Genomic DNA, 15,712 nt, shown 5'->3' on the forward strand with positions numbered 1-15,712 from the left:
TCTGGCAATGCAGCCATTTCCGTAATTCCTTTAACAGAAAGCCCTGCCCTACTTCTGCAGCAGGAACATACACCATCAGAGGCTGTTGGCCTCTCTGTTCCCTGAATTCTAATTCTCATGGGCCTCCAGCAAACCTGGTTGATATGGGACTGGGTAGCAGTGACATAGGTAGAGGGGAAGGTGCACTTCCATGTGGCCAAGGCATGGGAGCCGGTTGTAGAGGGTCTGCTGAAGGGAGAGGACAACCAGGAGGGCCAGGGGGTTGCACGGTCTAGAAAACTGCTTGCTGAAAGGGAATTGCTAGCTGAACATTGGAATAAGTTGCTAAAAATGGGAGATGCTCTTTGGTATCCGTGTAGGGTTTAAGGGAAGGGGAATAAAGGAAAATGCTGAGGAGACATTTCCATTTGGGAAGCACTTAGCTGTGCATTGCATTGGTGAGTGACAGAAATCAGCTTGTCTGGGAAGAGCTGTGGGAAGAAAACCAATGTGGTGACTGAGGTCATACTAAGAAGATGGACAGTGTGGAAAAATTCCTTCCAACTGTAGAATAAGGGTGAAAGAAACTGAAATATGAGTACTTTAAAAAGACCTGATCTTGAGAGGTAGGTGGATACCCTCCCTTGGTAGTGAGGCTGTGGAAGATGATTCCAGACAGGAATCAAGTGTCATCTGAAAAGTCTGGAAGGAAAGGTTCAATAAGAGGTTCATTCCTGAACCTCTATGCTTGGAAAGTGATTGAACTCCTTTGGGAACTAAGTTATATAGAGAGCAGATTGTTTTAAGGAGCACACAGCAGTACAACTCTGACCAGAAAACCTCAAGATTCAGTGTTCTCCATGAAGATCTCTGTGTTTTGCCTCTTGCCCTACCTGCAAGGTGAGCTCAGAATAACAATCTGAGCAAGATACGAAGGGAGTTAAGATTGTGAACTGTGGGGGTCTTACTGAAACAGACAGGAGGATGCTCCTGGTTTAGGATTCATGGTGGTGGAAAGATTGGTGGCAAGTAGGAATGTGAAATTAGTTAGCAAGGAATCTGTCTGCTCCTACCTCACTGATTTGTTGCCTCCAAGAAGCAGCTCAAGTTTCAGCTTTCAGCTGCCTTGGAAGACAGGAGCCTGCTGGGTGAGAGTGGGATCGGTTCTCCTGAGCTTCCTTCACCCAGGAGAGAAGGCAGAGGCAGCAGTCCCTCAGGCTTCCTTAGATCTTGTTTGTGAAAAGGCAGCATGGCTGTACTGTGCAGGCTTCCCCTCTCAGGAGCCAGCTAATTGGTGACAGAGCACCTTAAAGAAAGGTTAAATCTGTGACTTCAAAGGAGAGCTGATAGGTTGGGAGCATTCACCACTCCTCTGGGGCAAACCTCATGCTGCTATTGCCCCATTTGTTTTTCTTCTGTGCCCACCTCCTCCTGCTGCAAAGAGAGGCAGGGGAGGGAAGGGAAGAGTCAAGCATAGCTGAGAATGTCTTTAGGTAAGGCAGGTAGCAGAATGGTCGCTTATCCTTTAAAATAACGCCTCATCTGACAGCCTTGTTTTAGAGGATGAGACCAGCATTTCCCTCGCTTTTCACTCACAGCATATCAGGATGGGCAGGGCTGCTGCTGAGGTTCGTGTTTTTGGTACAGACCTGGAGTATCTCTGCAGCAGCAGAGCCCTGGGGGATGCACTAAACCTTCACCATCTGTCTGCGGGGGGTCCTGACCTAATGTCCTCAATCCTGTGGTTTGTGGCCACATCTGCCATTAACCAGCAACTGTGTTTCTGCAGGCACTGAGACACATAGCTATTGGTAAAGACCTTTGGGAAGACCAGGCAACAGAAGGGAAAGGGGCATAGATCAGGAGAGCCACATCTCAGCTAACAGGAGCATCTTTGTGCATCCTGCCTAGGACTGAAGGGAGCAGCTTGGTTCTCCCATCAGGAAGGATGGGAAGCAGCAGAGTCTGCGTTGCAGAAGCAGCATGGGCAGCCCTTGTTGCCAGAGCACATCCAAGGCAATGGAAGTGTTTACTGATGTGGACCTCCCTGCCTGAGAGTTCAGCACCTGCTCCAGCAGCAGTGCTCGATGGCTTGGAGTCAGGGGTGTACAGAGATGCAGATCTTCTCTGTAAGGCATCCAGACGGCAGCTGCCTGCAGCACTCAGTGAAGCATCTACTTTGGCAGGCAGGAGAAGAGATGCAGCCCTTGGGGGTTTCAAACTGTCATTCACTAGCCATAACCAAAGAGTGGGCAGGGTGCTTGTTTCTGGTTGTGGAGGGACTCTCTTCCTTTCCTTTCTCAGAGTATGTGTTGTGCTTGTCCTGAGAGAAAGGGAGTTAATTGGGAAGCAAGCTGCTGAAATGGAGCTACTCAGATAACAGACAGTTTCCTCAAGAAAAATAAAGACTCCAGCTTAATATGTCTGATCTTACGGATAGTCTCCTTATTCTACAGCTACTCCTTTTTTGGGTTTCCACTGCCTGCTCTGACCTCACATTTGTGAGATGTCTTCTCCTCAAGCATTTCTCTATGTTTGTCTGGCAACATCACAGGCATTCATTCATGCCAGAGCTACAGAGCAACTTGGAGCTGAAGTTCATCTCTTGTTTCTGACTTCTGTTTCCTCGCAGCAAAACTGCACCTTAATGAGATGGGAATATCATTAAGCAGATGTTTGTGGGATGGCTTTTCCACTGCAAAGCAATGTATGAACTGGAATTTTACATTTCAAAGATGCCTAGGTTGATTCAGGTTTTGGTGCTATAACCTGGGCATGCCAAGGAAAAGGACTTGGTTTGCTGTGCTGTTCTCTTCCCTAGTATTTCCTGTTTAGCTTGTGTCTGCTATTACAATCTATCATGTTTCTGAATCCCATGTGGAATGAATCCCTGAGTCCCAGCCTGATTCCTAACGCTCATAATCTCACCTTAGAGATACCAGGTGTTGCAGCTGTTAGTTGCAACAGGAAAACACCTTCAGGGCAGAAAAGAGTGAGAGGAGTAAATACATGAATTTTCCCTAGGGAAAGTGGGTTCATTGGGATGGGATAAGAAGCTGGGTAAATACCAGAGTTTGCACTGCACTTACCAGGTGGGTTTGTTCTTTTCAGTGTCTTAAAGATCTCTGCCATTAGACCCTATCTGTGGCTAAACGCATGCAATGGGGACAGCTCTCTTGTTCGGAGTTCACAGGTGCTTGGGTTTTGACACAAAGTCTCTTGGATCTCTTTTTTAGACTACAGCTTTTCTGCTGCCTCTCAGAAGGCCCTGCTGAAAAGGAATGGGACACAGACAAAAGAGAACTGGGAAGCAGCCACTGTCCAGACACCAGCAGAATTTGTAGAGCCTGACTTGCACACGCCTTTCTCCACCACGCTGGAGGAAGAGGAGGGGCTGCTCCCTATAGACCATTCAAGAGGAGGATTGGAGAGCATCCAGACCTCAGAGCCAGAGGTTACATCTTCTGAACCAGTGGACCAAGAAGAGTCTTTGTCCACCCTCCTGTTTTCCACAGCCTCTGCCAGGCCAGATGTTGTGACTGAGGCTGCCATAGGAGGGCAAGAAGAGGACTCTGTTTCTCCTGGCTTAGACCTTGGGAGCAGCATGGGTCCAGGTCTTCTGCCTGTGTCCTCTGTTTTTTCTACAACTCCTGCACAGTCCCCTGGTGTTTCAGAAGAGCAATTTGAGGTGACAACTGGAGATACGTGGGCTGTGGAGGGAGCAGATTCAGAACAGACTGTGACTACCACAAGTCCAGAGCTTTCAGAACCCACGATGGAGGCTGGTGGGGAAGAACATTCAGCCAGAGATGAGTTCTTGGAGACAACAGTGGGGTGGGAGATGCTGGAGCCCACAGTGCTAACTGAACTGGAGCAGACAGCAGAGATGCCTGTGGGGACACGCACTCCTGGAGGCAGCTCCGCAGACTCGCAGACTGTTTTCGGTGGTGAGCATCATCCAGCTTCCTCTGCAGCTCCGTGGGACAGGGCTGATGAGCCTGTGCTGAATCCTTTCTGGAATGACACAGAAGTAGCAACAGAGACTGTTACAGCAGAGGGGAGCTTGTCACCACAGGCTGGAGATGCCCGCATGGCCATGCTGCCGACAGAAGCGCCCTGGAATTCAGCACAGGTAGCAATGGGAGGTGGGCAGTGGTTTAGAGATAGCAGTGGAGATATTTGATGGGGTGTTGAACTCTTTAACCTTACCACCACCCTGGGTCTGACTGGCGAAAGTAGCTTTTCTGTTTGCCCGACTCAGCCAAAACTAAATTTTGGAGAGGTTTTCAGAGCATTTGTTAAGGGTGTCCATGATTCTTGAAGAAAGCCCTTCCCCTCACAGCCCTTCCTCCCATCTTCCCTTATGAATTGCTGCCCAAAATATTGCTTCTAAAAAACACCTACCCTCTGGGGCACACATAGCAGCAAGAGCTCCTTGTTTCCTCAGCATTCATTATTGGAAGTGTCAGGACAAAAATGGCCCCAAGGATTTCTGGAAAGGGAGTGAGAAAGAAGTGCTATTTTTGCTGCTGCCTAATGCAGATAACAGATGCGGAGCAGGTGGAGCAGGGTACAGAGATCTGTGAGGATGTTTGTCTAGGGGAGCTCGTAGGTGAGGAGGTGTGAGGTGAGCTGCAGTTCCAGCAGACTGATAGCTGATAAAAAGATGAGAGGTAGGAGGATCAAACTGGCAAAAAAAAAAAAAAAAAAGAGGGAAAGCTTTTGTTCTTTCTGCCCCCAAGGTATTTGGGACCCTGAGCTTTGGAAGCACAGAGGGACTATCTTGCCTACAAAGTTTATGGATTATTTCACCAGTTTAAGGACTGCACAGGCTCTTTGTTAGGTTTTGTGGTGTGCTGATCACATACTGAATAATGCTGCAGGCTAGAGAGTTTTCCATTGTGCTCCCCAGAGTAGGTACAGGTGAAAGTTAAGATGGACTGTGGGAAGCTGGCACAGCTTGTCCTTGCCTCATGTGCTTCTGCTAAAATGAAAACACCTGGTGTCCCACGTTACGAACAGAAAGATGAATCCTTCCTAATGCAAAAAGTTCAGTTACTTTGAGAAGCACTTCTCTGGGTATGGCACAGCCTCTTGTGTACCCTGTTCTTTCAGCAGGAGAGCTGCATTTGCTATGCAAACCCAGCTATCTTTGTCTTGTCTTTCCAGGTGATCTGCAAAGACTGGAGCAACCTTGCGGGGAAAAACTACATCATCCTGAATATGTCAGATAACATTGACTGTGTAAGTATGTCCACAGAGATTTGATGGCAGGGGAGGAATAGTGCTTAGAGATACGGAGGCAGGCACAGCTCTTGCTGTGTGCTTTCACTACAAAACATTTTAAAAGCATTGATTCTCAAAGTCCCTGTAGAGGCTGTGGAGAGAAAGGCAAAAAATATTCTTGTTCTCCAAATGGGGAAAGAGTGGGTGGAGACAGAATTTCTCTCAAAGTTTACACTACAGCAGTTCCAGAGTGGCTTTTCACTAACTACTGGCTGTTAGTTTGTGCCAATGCTCCCCTGGTTTATCAGGAGACATTAGGGCCTTTAACATTGCACCTCTTGGAGGCAGTGTGGCAGAATTGAGGTCTGATCCTCCTTTCCTCTATTCTTTTTTTCTTTCACTTCCTCTCCTTCCAGGGGACGTTTCTCTGATGGCTCAGAGGAAAAAGGACTCCCTGTTTGCCATGTGAATGGTTCAGTATCAAGAAGCTGTCGCTAAATCTTCCTTAAGTGCCTCTTTTTCCCAACCCCTTATCTTATGTGTTATCTGTGTCTGTTAACCAGTCATGCTCTGCTAATCCAATGCCTGTCCATCCATCCCCATAAAGTTGCAGTTAATTCATGAGTCCAGAGCCCCTTGTGGATCTCTGGCTCATTCACTTCTGGTAGGCCTTTTATCAGGCACTTTGAAACCAGCCGTGAAAGGCTTGAGGTCAAGGTGCCTTTCATAATTCTCAGAAATGATTATAAGCCTGACAGCCTGAGACCAAAATATTTCATCAGGGAACCATATTCTGTCCTTGTGTGTCTGCATTCCTGCTTGCCGCAGCTCCAGCCATGAGCAGAGCAGACTGATTTTGTTACTGCAGGGCGACTCTGCCACTGACCTATTTCCACTAGTGGTGAATTTGTGGTGGTTTTTTTTTTTTTAGTGTTTATGCGAAATTTTGGGGGGCAGCGAAAGCAGATGATTCACACAATAAAGCTGTTGACTTCACTGTGTAAACCAACACTAAAAATGTTGACTGCTTTAAAGGTAGATTAAAAGCTGGTCTCTTTCCTTCCGACTAGTTTGCCCTTTGGAGAGTTGGAAGCATCTCTGTTGCAGTACACAATTGCAACTCAGAAGACCAGCCCTTGAAAACCATATTCCTGCTGCTCTGTTTCTTTTGCATCCACAATTACTCTTTCTAGCATCTCTGTGGAGTTTAAATGCTTATTAATTTTGCATACATGGTAGCTTTCTTCTTTTGGTCTTGTGTTGTTTAAACCACTGGAAGGGTGAGATCTTAAAAGCTGATGTGCTGATGTCTCTTGATAAAATTATGCCTTTACTGTTGAATCCTCAGTTCTGCCATGCTGAAAGAAGATAGTGTCCTGGGATAGGCAGGCCTGAACTGTTCTTCTACTTGATTTAACGTTTCAAAACATATTTCCCAATGAGTGATTTGTGCTTTCTTCTTGTTATTCAAAGGGACACTTGTCGACATACATATTTAACATGAACATTGCTTCATTCCCTTTCTCCCATTACCACTTTGCATGGCTGAAACTGGAATCAAGCTCTTCTCCTTTCCACCATTGTTGACACAGTTTGTTTCTTACCCTTTGCTTAGTTTAGGCAGCTCACCAACCCTCTGCCTGTCCGTTTTGTTTTCTGGTTTCTGTATCTGGAGCCTGTATAGTTTGGATTTCTGGGACTGTGAGGCAGAATCTGCATTGCAAGTGCTGTAGCTTAAATTAGCATGGAGATTCTTAAAACATTTCTTGTTTAATGCCTGGTTCAGTCCAGAGTCCCAGTGAAAAGCCAAGGGACAGGAGGGAGCCCAGCCCCCTGCAGAGAGGTCACACCTTGAATGTTAATGTTCTTCATAGCGCTGGGCATTTACCTGCTGCAGGGTCGATGTCTGTATTGCTGGGTTAAGCTGGCAGCCTCTTCATCTGCTTAATAGGCTCTGGGCAGGGCAGTCACTTTAGTCCCTTCAGGCACGTCTCCCACTCAATATACCTGAGAATTTTGTCTTTAAGTGAGGACTGCAGGATCTGACCCAGTGGTGGTACCTGGCTGTGTTCAGGAGGTGACCTCTAATTCTGCTCATGCGCTTTCAGACTCTTTCACAGCTCCTTTTTCTCTACCAAGGAGAATTCCTCAGTACTCTGCAATCCCTGCTGTTCCTATGATTAGAAACTTCTCACCTCCATTGCCCCGCTCTAGGGCTATGCTGCTCCCATTTCCTCCACATCCCTCAGAACAGAACCTCAGGCTGACAGCAGAAGCCACAGCTCTGCAGCACAATGCTGCATCCTTGCACTGCTGCTCCGGCCTCCCTGCTCGCTGCTGATGCCAAAACCCATAACCTGATGAGACAAGGCACTGGCAGGCCCTTGTGATTCAGGCCCCAGTCATCGGTGTCTTTTCCAATTAGGCCTTTTTCGGCACAAGCCTGTGCCTGCCTTGAGCGCTTCAAATTGCCATGGCAACAAGAGCTCTCCATTTTATTAATCATCTGTGTGGCCTTCAGGTTGACATGGCAACTGGAGATAAGAATAGAAACGCAGGAGTGGGAAAGCAGTGAAGGAGCCTGCCAGGGGATGGCTGGAGCATGTCAGGCCGAGCTGCACCTGCTGACCCAGCACTGGCTGCAGGGAAAAGCCTGGCTGCTTCTTGCCTTATGTGATGATGTTGCCTCAGGATTCCTGTGTGCTGGGCTTGGTACAGAGTGGGGTATATGGTGGCCATGGGAGCTCAGGAAGCAGGACAGGTGTGTCCTGAGGGCTGCATGGTTCAGTCTGGGCACTGAGGCTGCGGAGGGAAGCAGTGCCCCAGGTTTAGCATTGCTGGCTTTTGGGTGTACCTGATGCAAGGGTTTTTGCCATGCAGTCATGTGAGCCCTGAAGTGCTATACCTGCCATTCCCACCACAGCTCACCAATGTCTCTTTCCCATGGCAGGAGGAATTTCGGCTGGAGAGGGGTCCCCAGCTGTTGGCTCTGGTGGAGGATGCTTTCTCCAGACAGACAGATGGACTGCAGGACCACTGGATGATCTCTCTGAGCAAACCCAACGAGAATGACAAGCACTTGCTAATGACACTGGCAGGGGAACAGGGTAAGTGCTGAGAGGATCCTTCCTGTGATAGGGGTTGTTTTTAGGGTGCTCCCAAATGGAGATGCTTATCCTTGTTGAAAGGAATTTTTGCTCTTTTTGTGATTCAGTCCCACCTGTTCCCAGTGCTAACAGGATTCAAGGAATGGAGTGGCCTGTTTCTCACTGTTTGCACCAAGCTTGATCTGTGCTTCACTTCCTGCCTTCCTCTCTCCCTGAATTGCCTTCACGTGAACATTTGTCAGCTTTTTCCCTGTGCTTGTGTGCTGTCCTCTGTGAGCAGGCCATTGCTATGGCAGGACATGGCAGCCTGCTCTTAGATCACTTTTTAACTTATGGCTTAACTCTCATCTGTACTTGGCCAGTCCTTACAGTGCCTCTCTTGCATTCGCAAAGAAAAAAGAGCTGACAGTAGAGGTAAGTTGTGCTGGTGCATTTTAACATCTTTATCCCCTTCTGAAAGGAGAATGCTTTTTCTATACTGCTTCTGCTTCCTGCTAGAGGCTTCTAATGTTGACATTGTGGCCTATGTGAAGAAAAACTTCTAGAAACTTTTAGAAACAAAGTATTTTCTGCTCTGAAAATTGCTTTTCTCAGGTTCCTCTTTGTACTGCTGAACAAGTGAAAGTAGAAATGGGCCTATGGGTACCTTGGTGCCTTTAGTATCAGTTCATGCCTGGATTTTTTCCCTCTTTGAAAAACATTTGGAAGAACTCTTGGTGTTATGATCCTTGAATTTTCAGTCTCAACCTAGAATACCAATGAACAAAAACGTGTTCCTCTGCTTCCATCCTGTTGGGCATTTCACAGTGATGAGTACATCTAACTCAGTTAAGTTGAGCTGAAAGAGCAGCACTGATCTCTATCTCCTTCTTTACAGGTATCATCCCTACAAAAGATGTTCTCATGGCACTGGGGGATGTTAAGAGGAGCTTAGCTGAGGTAAAAGCCTGTCTTCCTGCATCCATCCTTTAAGACTGGCTATACAATTAAAATAAGTACCTTGCAAACTGGGAGGCATCTCAGTCTAACCAAGTGCTGAACCCACAGCAGGCACACAGATTAATCTGACGCTTGGCAAAGTCCCTTCTACCCCTCTCTGGTAGTTGCTAGATCATCAAATGTTTGTTCCCATTAAGAGAGTGACTGTGGTTTATTCCCTGCCTGCTCTTCTGGCTTAGTTTTGAAGTTGCTTTTCACACATTCATTTGGTTGGGCTACTTCGTCTCATACCTTCCACATTCTTGCCTGTGGCGATGTGAGTGCTGCAGAGCCCCAGAATCAGCCCTGCTTGATCTGCTGATGATGGCTGTTGCCAGTTGCTCAGCCTTTGCTGAAGGAGGTGAGAGAGGTGCCTGTACTAGATGGGACACACTCACCAACCTTCCTTCTGCTATCCCAGGGTCTGCGTTTCACTCCTTTTTGATAACTGCCTCCACAAAGGCAGGCAGAGAACCACAGGTGATGGATGCCAGATTCCAATGCTAACTGCCTCCTGTCCTCATGTATTTGCCTCTAATTGTGGGCAACTTGGAAGAGTGAAGAGATGAAGGCAAAATAGTCCCATGATCTGAGTTTGACACTTAGGGACCGAAGGCCTGACTGCTGCTTTTTTTTTTTCTTTTTTTTTCTCTTTCCCCCTTTTAAACACTCTTCGAGTAATTCTGCTGACTTTAGCATTAGAATTGAGCCACCATCTTGCTGGAAGTCTCCTCTCAGGCTTCTCCCTGTCCTAACAAACTGGAGCAGTTAGATAAAGAAATTAAGTTCTCAGTGTGTTATTGATTGGCTTACACTAGAGAAAGTACTAAAAAGTCAACCCTGTAGAAATAGTGTGACTGAAGTATCAGCAGCTAGAACTGTCCAGAAAGGATTCGTGTCAGTGTGAGGTTTGAGTTGTGTTCAACAATACCCCCATGTTAACATGCATCCTACACAGTAGCCCTACTGCCTGCCTCTGACTCTCCAGCTCTATCAATAATGAAACACTGCTCACTGCACTGACCTTGGGCCAGCCTGGGCTTGGAAAGAAGAGGGAGGATATTCTCTTACACCCATCATACTTAGTATTGAATTGTTACATAACCAGGCTGGAACTCACCAAGTCACAGGGAACGATGTTGGGCTTTGCTGACAATTAAAAGGGAACTAAATCTTGGATATTTTCTCCCACGAAAGCCTGGTTGCACATTAGTGTGATCCTTGTGCAAGCAGTCAAGGCAGGATTATGCCCACTGACACTTGGCTGATTGGCCAGCTCTCAAGGAAGATGGTGTTGAACTTGCTTGTGTGCCTTCTAGTCATGTAAGGCAGTGAACATACTGACTCCTAACCCTGACTTTTAGTTCCTCTGCCCGCAGTGATGGTCCTGTACTTAAACCCAGAAAACTGAGCAGATCTTACCTGATTGCAGGCCAGGGGATTTAGCTGCTTCTTTCCTTGCTTCCTTTCAGATTGGCATCCAGAACTATTCAACCACCACAAGCTGTCAGTCACATCCCAATCAGACACGCAGTGATTATGGGAAACTCTTTGTGGTACTGGTGATCATTGGCTCCATCTGTGCCATCATCATTGTCTTGGGGCTCATATACAACTGCTGGCAGAGACGCCTGCCAAAGATGAAGAACATGGTGAGCACTGGACAGGTGGGAAAAGTGGTTGGATGAATCCCTTGGGATGAAGGGATCTGGAAAGTTGAGGGAGATGGGTTTCCCTGTCCACTTTGTGGACATAGCTGGATACGCTGCTGGAGCAGCAGGGAAGCTGTGTAGGCATAGGAGAGATGTAAACCTGCACACCTCTTGATGTGCTCGGGATGCTTCTTTTCTGCTGCAGGGTTTGGGCCAGGAATAAATTTAGTGCTCAGCAGCACTAAGACCTATCTTCACTTGTCTCTGTGCTCCTCTCCTTCCTTTGCAGTCACATGGTGAAGAGCTGCGCTTTGTTGAGAACGGCTGCCATGACAACCCCACCTTGGATGTGGCAAGTGACAGCCAGTCAGAAATGCAGGAGAAGAAGCCAAGCGTGAATGGTGGAAACACCATCAATGGCCCCGACAGCTGGGATGTCCTGATCAATAAGCAGGCAAGCGAGGATGTGGATGTGTTTGAGGAAGACACACATCTTTAGAAAAAGAAGAGAGGGAACAGCCCCCTGAAATATAATTGTCTCCTATCTTGACTGATGGACCATGGGATCAAGTGGCTTATCAGGAACAACTGAAAGGCTCGGGATGGGTCGAATTTTTTGGGCGAGTTTTCCCGATGGAAGTCCTGAGCCTGAATCTGTTTGGAGCCAGGAGGATCACTGAACAGAGGGAAGCGGGGATGGGTGGGTGGGTAGGTCTCTGTGTGTGTGTTCCTATCAGTAGCACCAATGCTTTCATCACCTTTAAATGCACTTACTGTAGCTCTCTGGTAGTGGCTGAGAGTGACTGGGCTTGAAAAAAAGGAGTTGAGGCTAGGTCTAGCACTGAGAATTCAGCTTTGGGGCATTAATACACTTTGAGAGTCCAGCTGAAATTATGTCAGCCAGATCCTGACCTTGATACACCTGGATTTTTATCTCTAGGTTGCATTCAATCCCTGTAGGTGCTGTAAAACGTATAGGCTGTTCTGGATGGAGGGAGTCACAACTCTGTTGATATCTTGGGCTGAGTTTGCATTCCACTCCATGAAAAGAGGTTTTTGTAGCAGTCTAGGATTCAGATGTTTATGTCTGGGAAGAACATCTCAGTGTCATCTCTTTTATTTTTCCTCTTCAACCTCACACCCTTAAACAGCCCACATTCCTTTTTCACTTCCACAGCTCCAAGCTGAGCTTGCAAAGTCTGAGCACTTTACCCTTGTTTGGCTGATTGCAGAGAATTTGGTGCCATAGTGCATCATCTCAGCTGGAAGTTTGCTAGTTTGGAGAGTTGCTCAAAAAGGACCTTTACCTGCTTCTTTCACCTAACAGCAATGAAATTAGCAGCAAAGTATCCCTCATCTCAGTCGTAGATTGGCAGCACTTTTCTACTCCCATTCCATTTTCCAGGATAATTTGGTTTCAGTTAATCTTTTCGAGGTAAGCATAAGGGCTATGGGAGGTTTTTAACAGAGAGAAAAATGAAAACTCAAACTGATAAATTTCTGGCCCTTTTGTTTCCTTTCCAGGATCCTGCCTTGAAGTGTGAAGTGTTTAATGTCATATTGGTGTAAATCAGGGTAACTCTTCAAAATTGCTTCATTCAAACAAGTGTAAAAGCCTGTTTAGATGAGAAGCAGATCTAAGAGCTCCCCAGTGAATGTTTTTCAGGCATGCCTCAGGCAATTTTGAGGCCCCGGCTCCCTGAAGATGTGTGATAAAAGGCACGTGAATGTGCATAATTGTTCTTTGAGCTCTGTCTAAATCAAGACTTGGAACTACTTTCAAGCCTGGAATCCCAGAACATTTGTTTCTTCTATTAGCAGGGATTGAGGGACTTGCTTAGGTCAGTGGCAAAGCTATTCCTGTCCATTACGGTGATCTGCTTCCTTGCAGCTCACGTTTGGTCTTTAAGGAGGCCTTTCACAGAAAGATTCCAGATATGCAGTCTGTAAGTCTATCTCTGTATGTATAGGTATTTTTAGCATATCCATCCCTGATGTAAGTCCCTAAAGTCAAGGTACAAAAGAGTCTGTTTCATTTTGCATAGCGCTTTGCATACAAACTGAATCACAGATCACCTTGATGTAGGACCATTCAAGAAAAGTCGCGGCCTTTGGTTTCCTATCCAGATTCCAATTTTCAGTGTTTATTCCGCCTCTTTTCCCTTATGTTGTGTAAGAGATGGTGACCACCAGCTCCTTTTGTATCTTGTTGGCAGAGCTGCAGAGATGCCCAGAGGAGTTCCCTCTCCTGCCCTAGCAGTTGATAATGGGTGGCTGGTGTGGGGGAGCAGTGAGTGCACACGGATGGCCACGTGTGGCCCTTTGCTGACCATCCCTCACTGATGACTCCTGCTGAATTTGGTGGGTTCGTGCAGTGAAACTGCACAATTTCATTGGCTGTGTTGATGGCATTTTGGGCTTCACGGGATTAAATGCGAGTTGTTCATATAATATGGTGAGTAAATTTAAAGCATGGAGTTTAAATTTGAGTTTGTATAGCACTTAGTATAACAGGGCCTGGCATGGCTGTGGCCTTTAGGGAGTTTCACTGTATAAATGTTTCTAAATCCAGTAATCTTCACTAAATATGTTTTTTTTGTTTGTTTGTTTTTTTAACCCAGTGGCTGTTAGGAAGGTACAGCCACCAGTCAGATGTGGGTTAGTTCACACACAAAAGACTTTGTTGGTGCACTTCATTGCTAGGAGCTGCTTTGCTGCCTCCTTTTCTCTCTGCGCTATTAAGAAAAACAACCAGGTGCTGATAAAGTGAGCTTCTTGCTGGACTCAGCACCTCCTGATCTGGTCTAAGTCTTCAAATTCTAAAGAAAGCAAGGAGGATACTGAGGCTTATTAATAACCTAGCAAATCCTCCTGGTTTGCTGCCCTGGGTTTTTACAGCCTGACTGTATTTTAGAGCCTGTAGTGGATTTCTCTGAATCTGGAGTGCTCCAGGGTTTCTTGAGAATGCCTGAGGGTGGCTATCACAAAGGCCAGAACAATATTCTGATGTCCCTGGCAGGGTGCACTTGGCTATATGATCTCAGTTTATCTCCGGAAATCTACTGGCTAATAGCATTTCATTGTAGTCTGGTGATCTTTTTATTCCTTTTCCACTTGTTTTTTTTTTCCTCTGTATCATTTTTTGCACTAGGCCGATTTGTTAAGTCAATTGCACTGTTGTCCTCTCCTGCAAGCCCTGCAGATGGGTCACTTCCTGGCACATGCAGGCTGGGAAGTGCTGTAGAAAGGCTACCTGTAGCCCGTTTCACTTTGTTGTTCAGAGCTTGGGTCCAGGTCTCTACAGGGAGGACTTAAAAAGGAAGAGAAAGTTTATCAGTTGTTATGGGAAACTTTTCTATCAATTTAATGTAGTTAAACTTGTTTTTAACAAAGACTGTCAAAGCCGGTCTTCTCAGAGGGGTGCACCAGGCTCCAGAGCAGACAGAAGACAGAGTAATTCCAGGAAAAGTGTTTTCCACCTCCCAGGACTTTGCTGTGGTCCCATCTGCCAAACGTTTGATCGCACTGACACCTGGTGGCTGCTGAAGAGTCGGAAACAAAAAATTAAAAAAGGACTTTCTTCCCTTCTCTTTATCTGCGGATGTTTGTTTCCTGCGACTTGCCTAGAACAGTCACCTGCTTTACTCACAGGGGCTGCCATGACACTGAGCACGGATGGGATGATTTGTGCAAGGATGTCGTTGTCTGCAAAGTGATGAGATGGGACGTTCTCCTGTGTCACCAGTAGGGGCCCTGGACAGCAATCCCAGCCTCATGGCTCCTTCTGCCCCCCCTCTCCTCCAGGACTACGGCCAGAAGTTGGAGGCTCTGCCTGGAAACAAATGTGGCTTGTCAGAACTCAGTGGGTGCTGGCATGAGTGACTCTGTGCCCCAGAGCTGCAGTGCTGGTGTCGGCTGGATGTGTGGACATGGGCAGAACGACTCCATCTCTGTGGGACAGTAGCCAGGTGGGGCAGGGATGGCCCAGCTTCAGATTGCTTCCAGATCTTGCTGAGATGTCCTGAATGGGGTCTGTAAAGAAGGGTGTAGAAACACATGTGCTGAGTCCTTGACTCCTGCAGCCTGCCTCGTGGTGTGGCAGGGGGAGAGAGAGCTGCCTGCTAATTGCTGAGCTGTGCTATCTGTAATGCAGGCTGCCAGCATTCTACCTGTCACCTGGCAGTGTGCAGTGTGAAATAGAGGCAACAGCAATGCATGGATGATGGCTCCTTGAAGCAGCGCAGCAGCATCCCACCATGGCTGGTGCGTTCTGCAGCTCCTCTGTTGCCAGTTCTCTGCAGGGGCCGAGGAGCAGCTCAGCGCTTTGCCCTGCTGGCAGGCTTTCTGTGAGCTCAGCCCGGCCACCTTCTCGCAGCCCTCCTTCCTGCTGGACCCCCGGCTGGCCGCCAGCCCTGGCGACTCCTTGGGCAATACAAACACTCGTGTCTGGCCCTGCAAGCGCCGAGGCCGTGGTTTTGGTTTCTTTGCAATAAAACGCACCTCTGTGGTGTCTGACCACTGACCCGAGTGGCCTCTGCTTCTCTGTCTTGTTCGTCTTCCTTAAACTTCGTCTCTTGGAGCGAGGTCCCTCGACTCTGCCAGCAGCACAGCCAGCCCGTCCCCCGTCCCCTGCCCGTTCTGACCCGAGCGCAGCCCCTGCTCTTGCTCCCGTTCCTCGCGCAGTCCCCGCGTTCCTCTTCGGACCTGCAGCTGCCGGTCGGCGGTTGATCCTCCGAGCCGCGGGGGGCGCTGCGCTTCGACTCACTTCCT

General features: G+C 47.5%; 1 protein-coding gene and 1 long non-coding RNA gene across 3 annotated transcripts in view; one reads left to right on the forward strand and one right to left on the reverse strand.

The window, feature by feature from the left end:
• PODXL2 (podocalyxin like 2) overlaps positions 1-13,517 on the forward strand; it is a 29,259-nt gene extending 15,742 nt beyond the window's left edge. The window contains exons 3-8 of the mRNA XM_042823836.1: positions 3,216-4,111; positions 5,149-5,223; positions 8,156-8,312; positions 9,190-9,251; positions 10,763-10,942; positions 11,232-13,517. Of these exons, the coding sequence (XP_042679770.1) occupies positions 3,216-4,111; positions 5,149-5,223; positions 8,156-8,312; positions 9,190-9,251; positions 10,763-10,942; positions 11,232-11,441 (1,580 nt within the window). The 3' untranslated portion in view covers positions 11,442-13,517. The remainder of the gene's footprint in view (positions 1-3,215; positions 4,112-5,148; positions 5,224-8,155; positions 8,313-9,189; positions 9,252-10,762; positions 10,943-11,231) is intronic.
• A 768-nt stretch (positions 13,518-14,285) lies between these two features.
• LOC122163017 lies at positions 14,286-15,586 on the reverse strand. 2 transcript variants are annotated; one of them, XR_006169761.1, is made up of 3 exons: positions 15,443-15,586; positions 14,592-14,774; positions 14,286-14,484 (listed from the first exon to the last, which is right to left on the reverse strand). It is a non-coding gene; the product is annotated as an uncharacterized LOC122163017 (long non-coding RNA). The 2 variants fall into 2 exon arrangements; XR_006169760.1 differs by having other exon boundaries at positions 14,592-14,974.
• Between the last annotated feature and the right edge of the window lie 126 nt (positions 15,587-15,712).

Source organism: Centrocercus urophasianus, unplaced genomic scaffold, assembly GCF_019232065.1.
Source record: "Centrocercus urophasianus isolate 14NV4802_14NV808 unplaced genomic scaffold, USGS_Curo_1.0 seq_22, whole genome shotgun sequence".
NCBI classification, from domain to species: domain Eukaryota; kingdom Metazoa; phylum Chordata; class Aves; order Galliformes; family Phasianidae; genus Centrocercus; species Centrocercus urophasianus.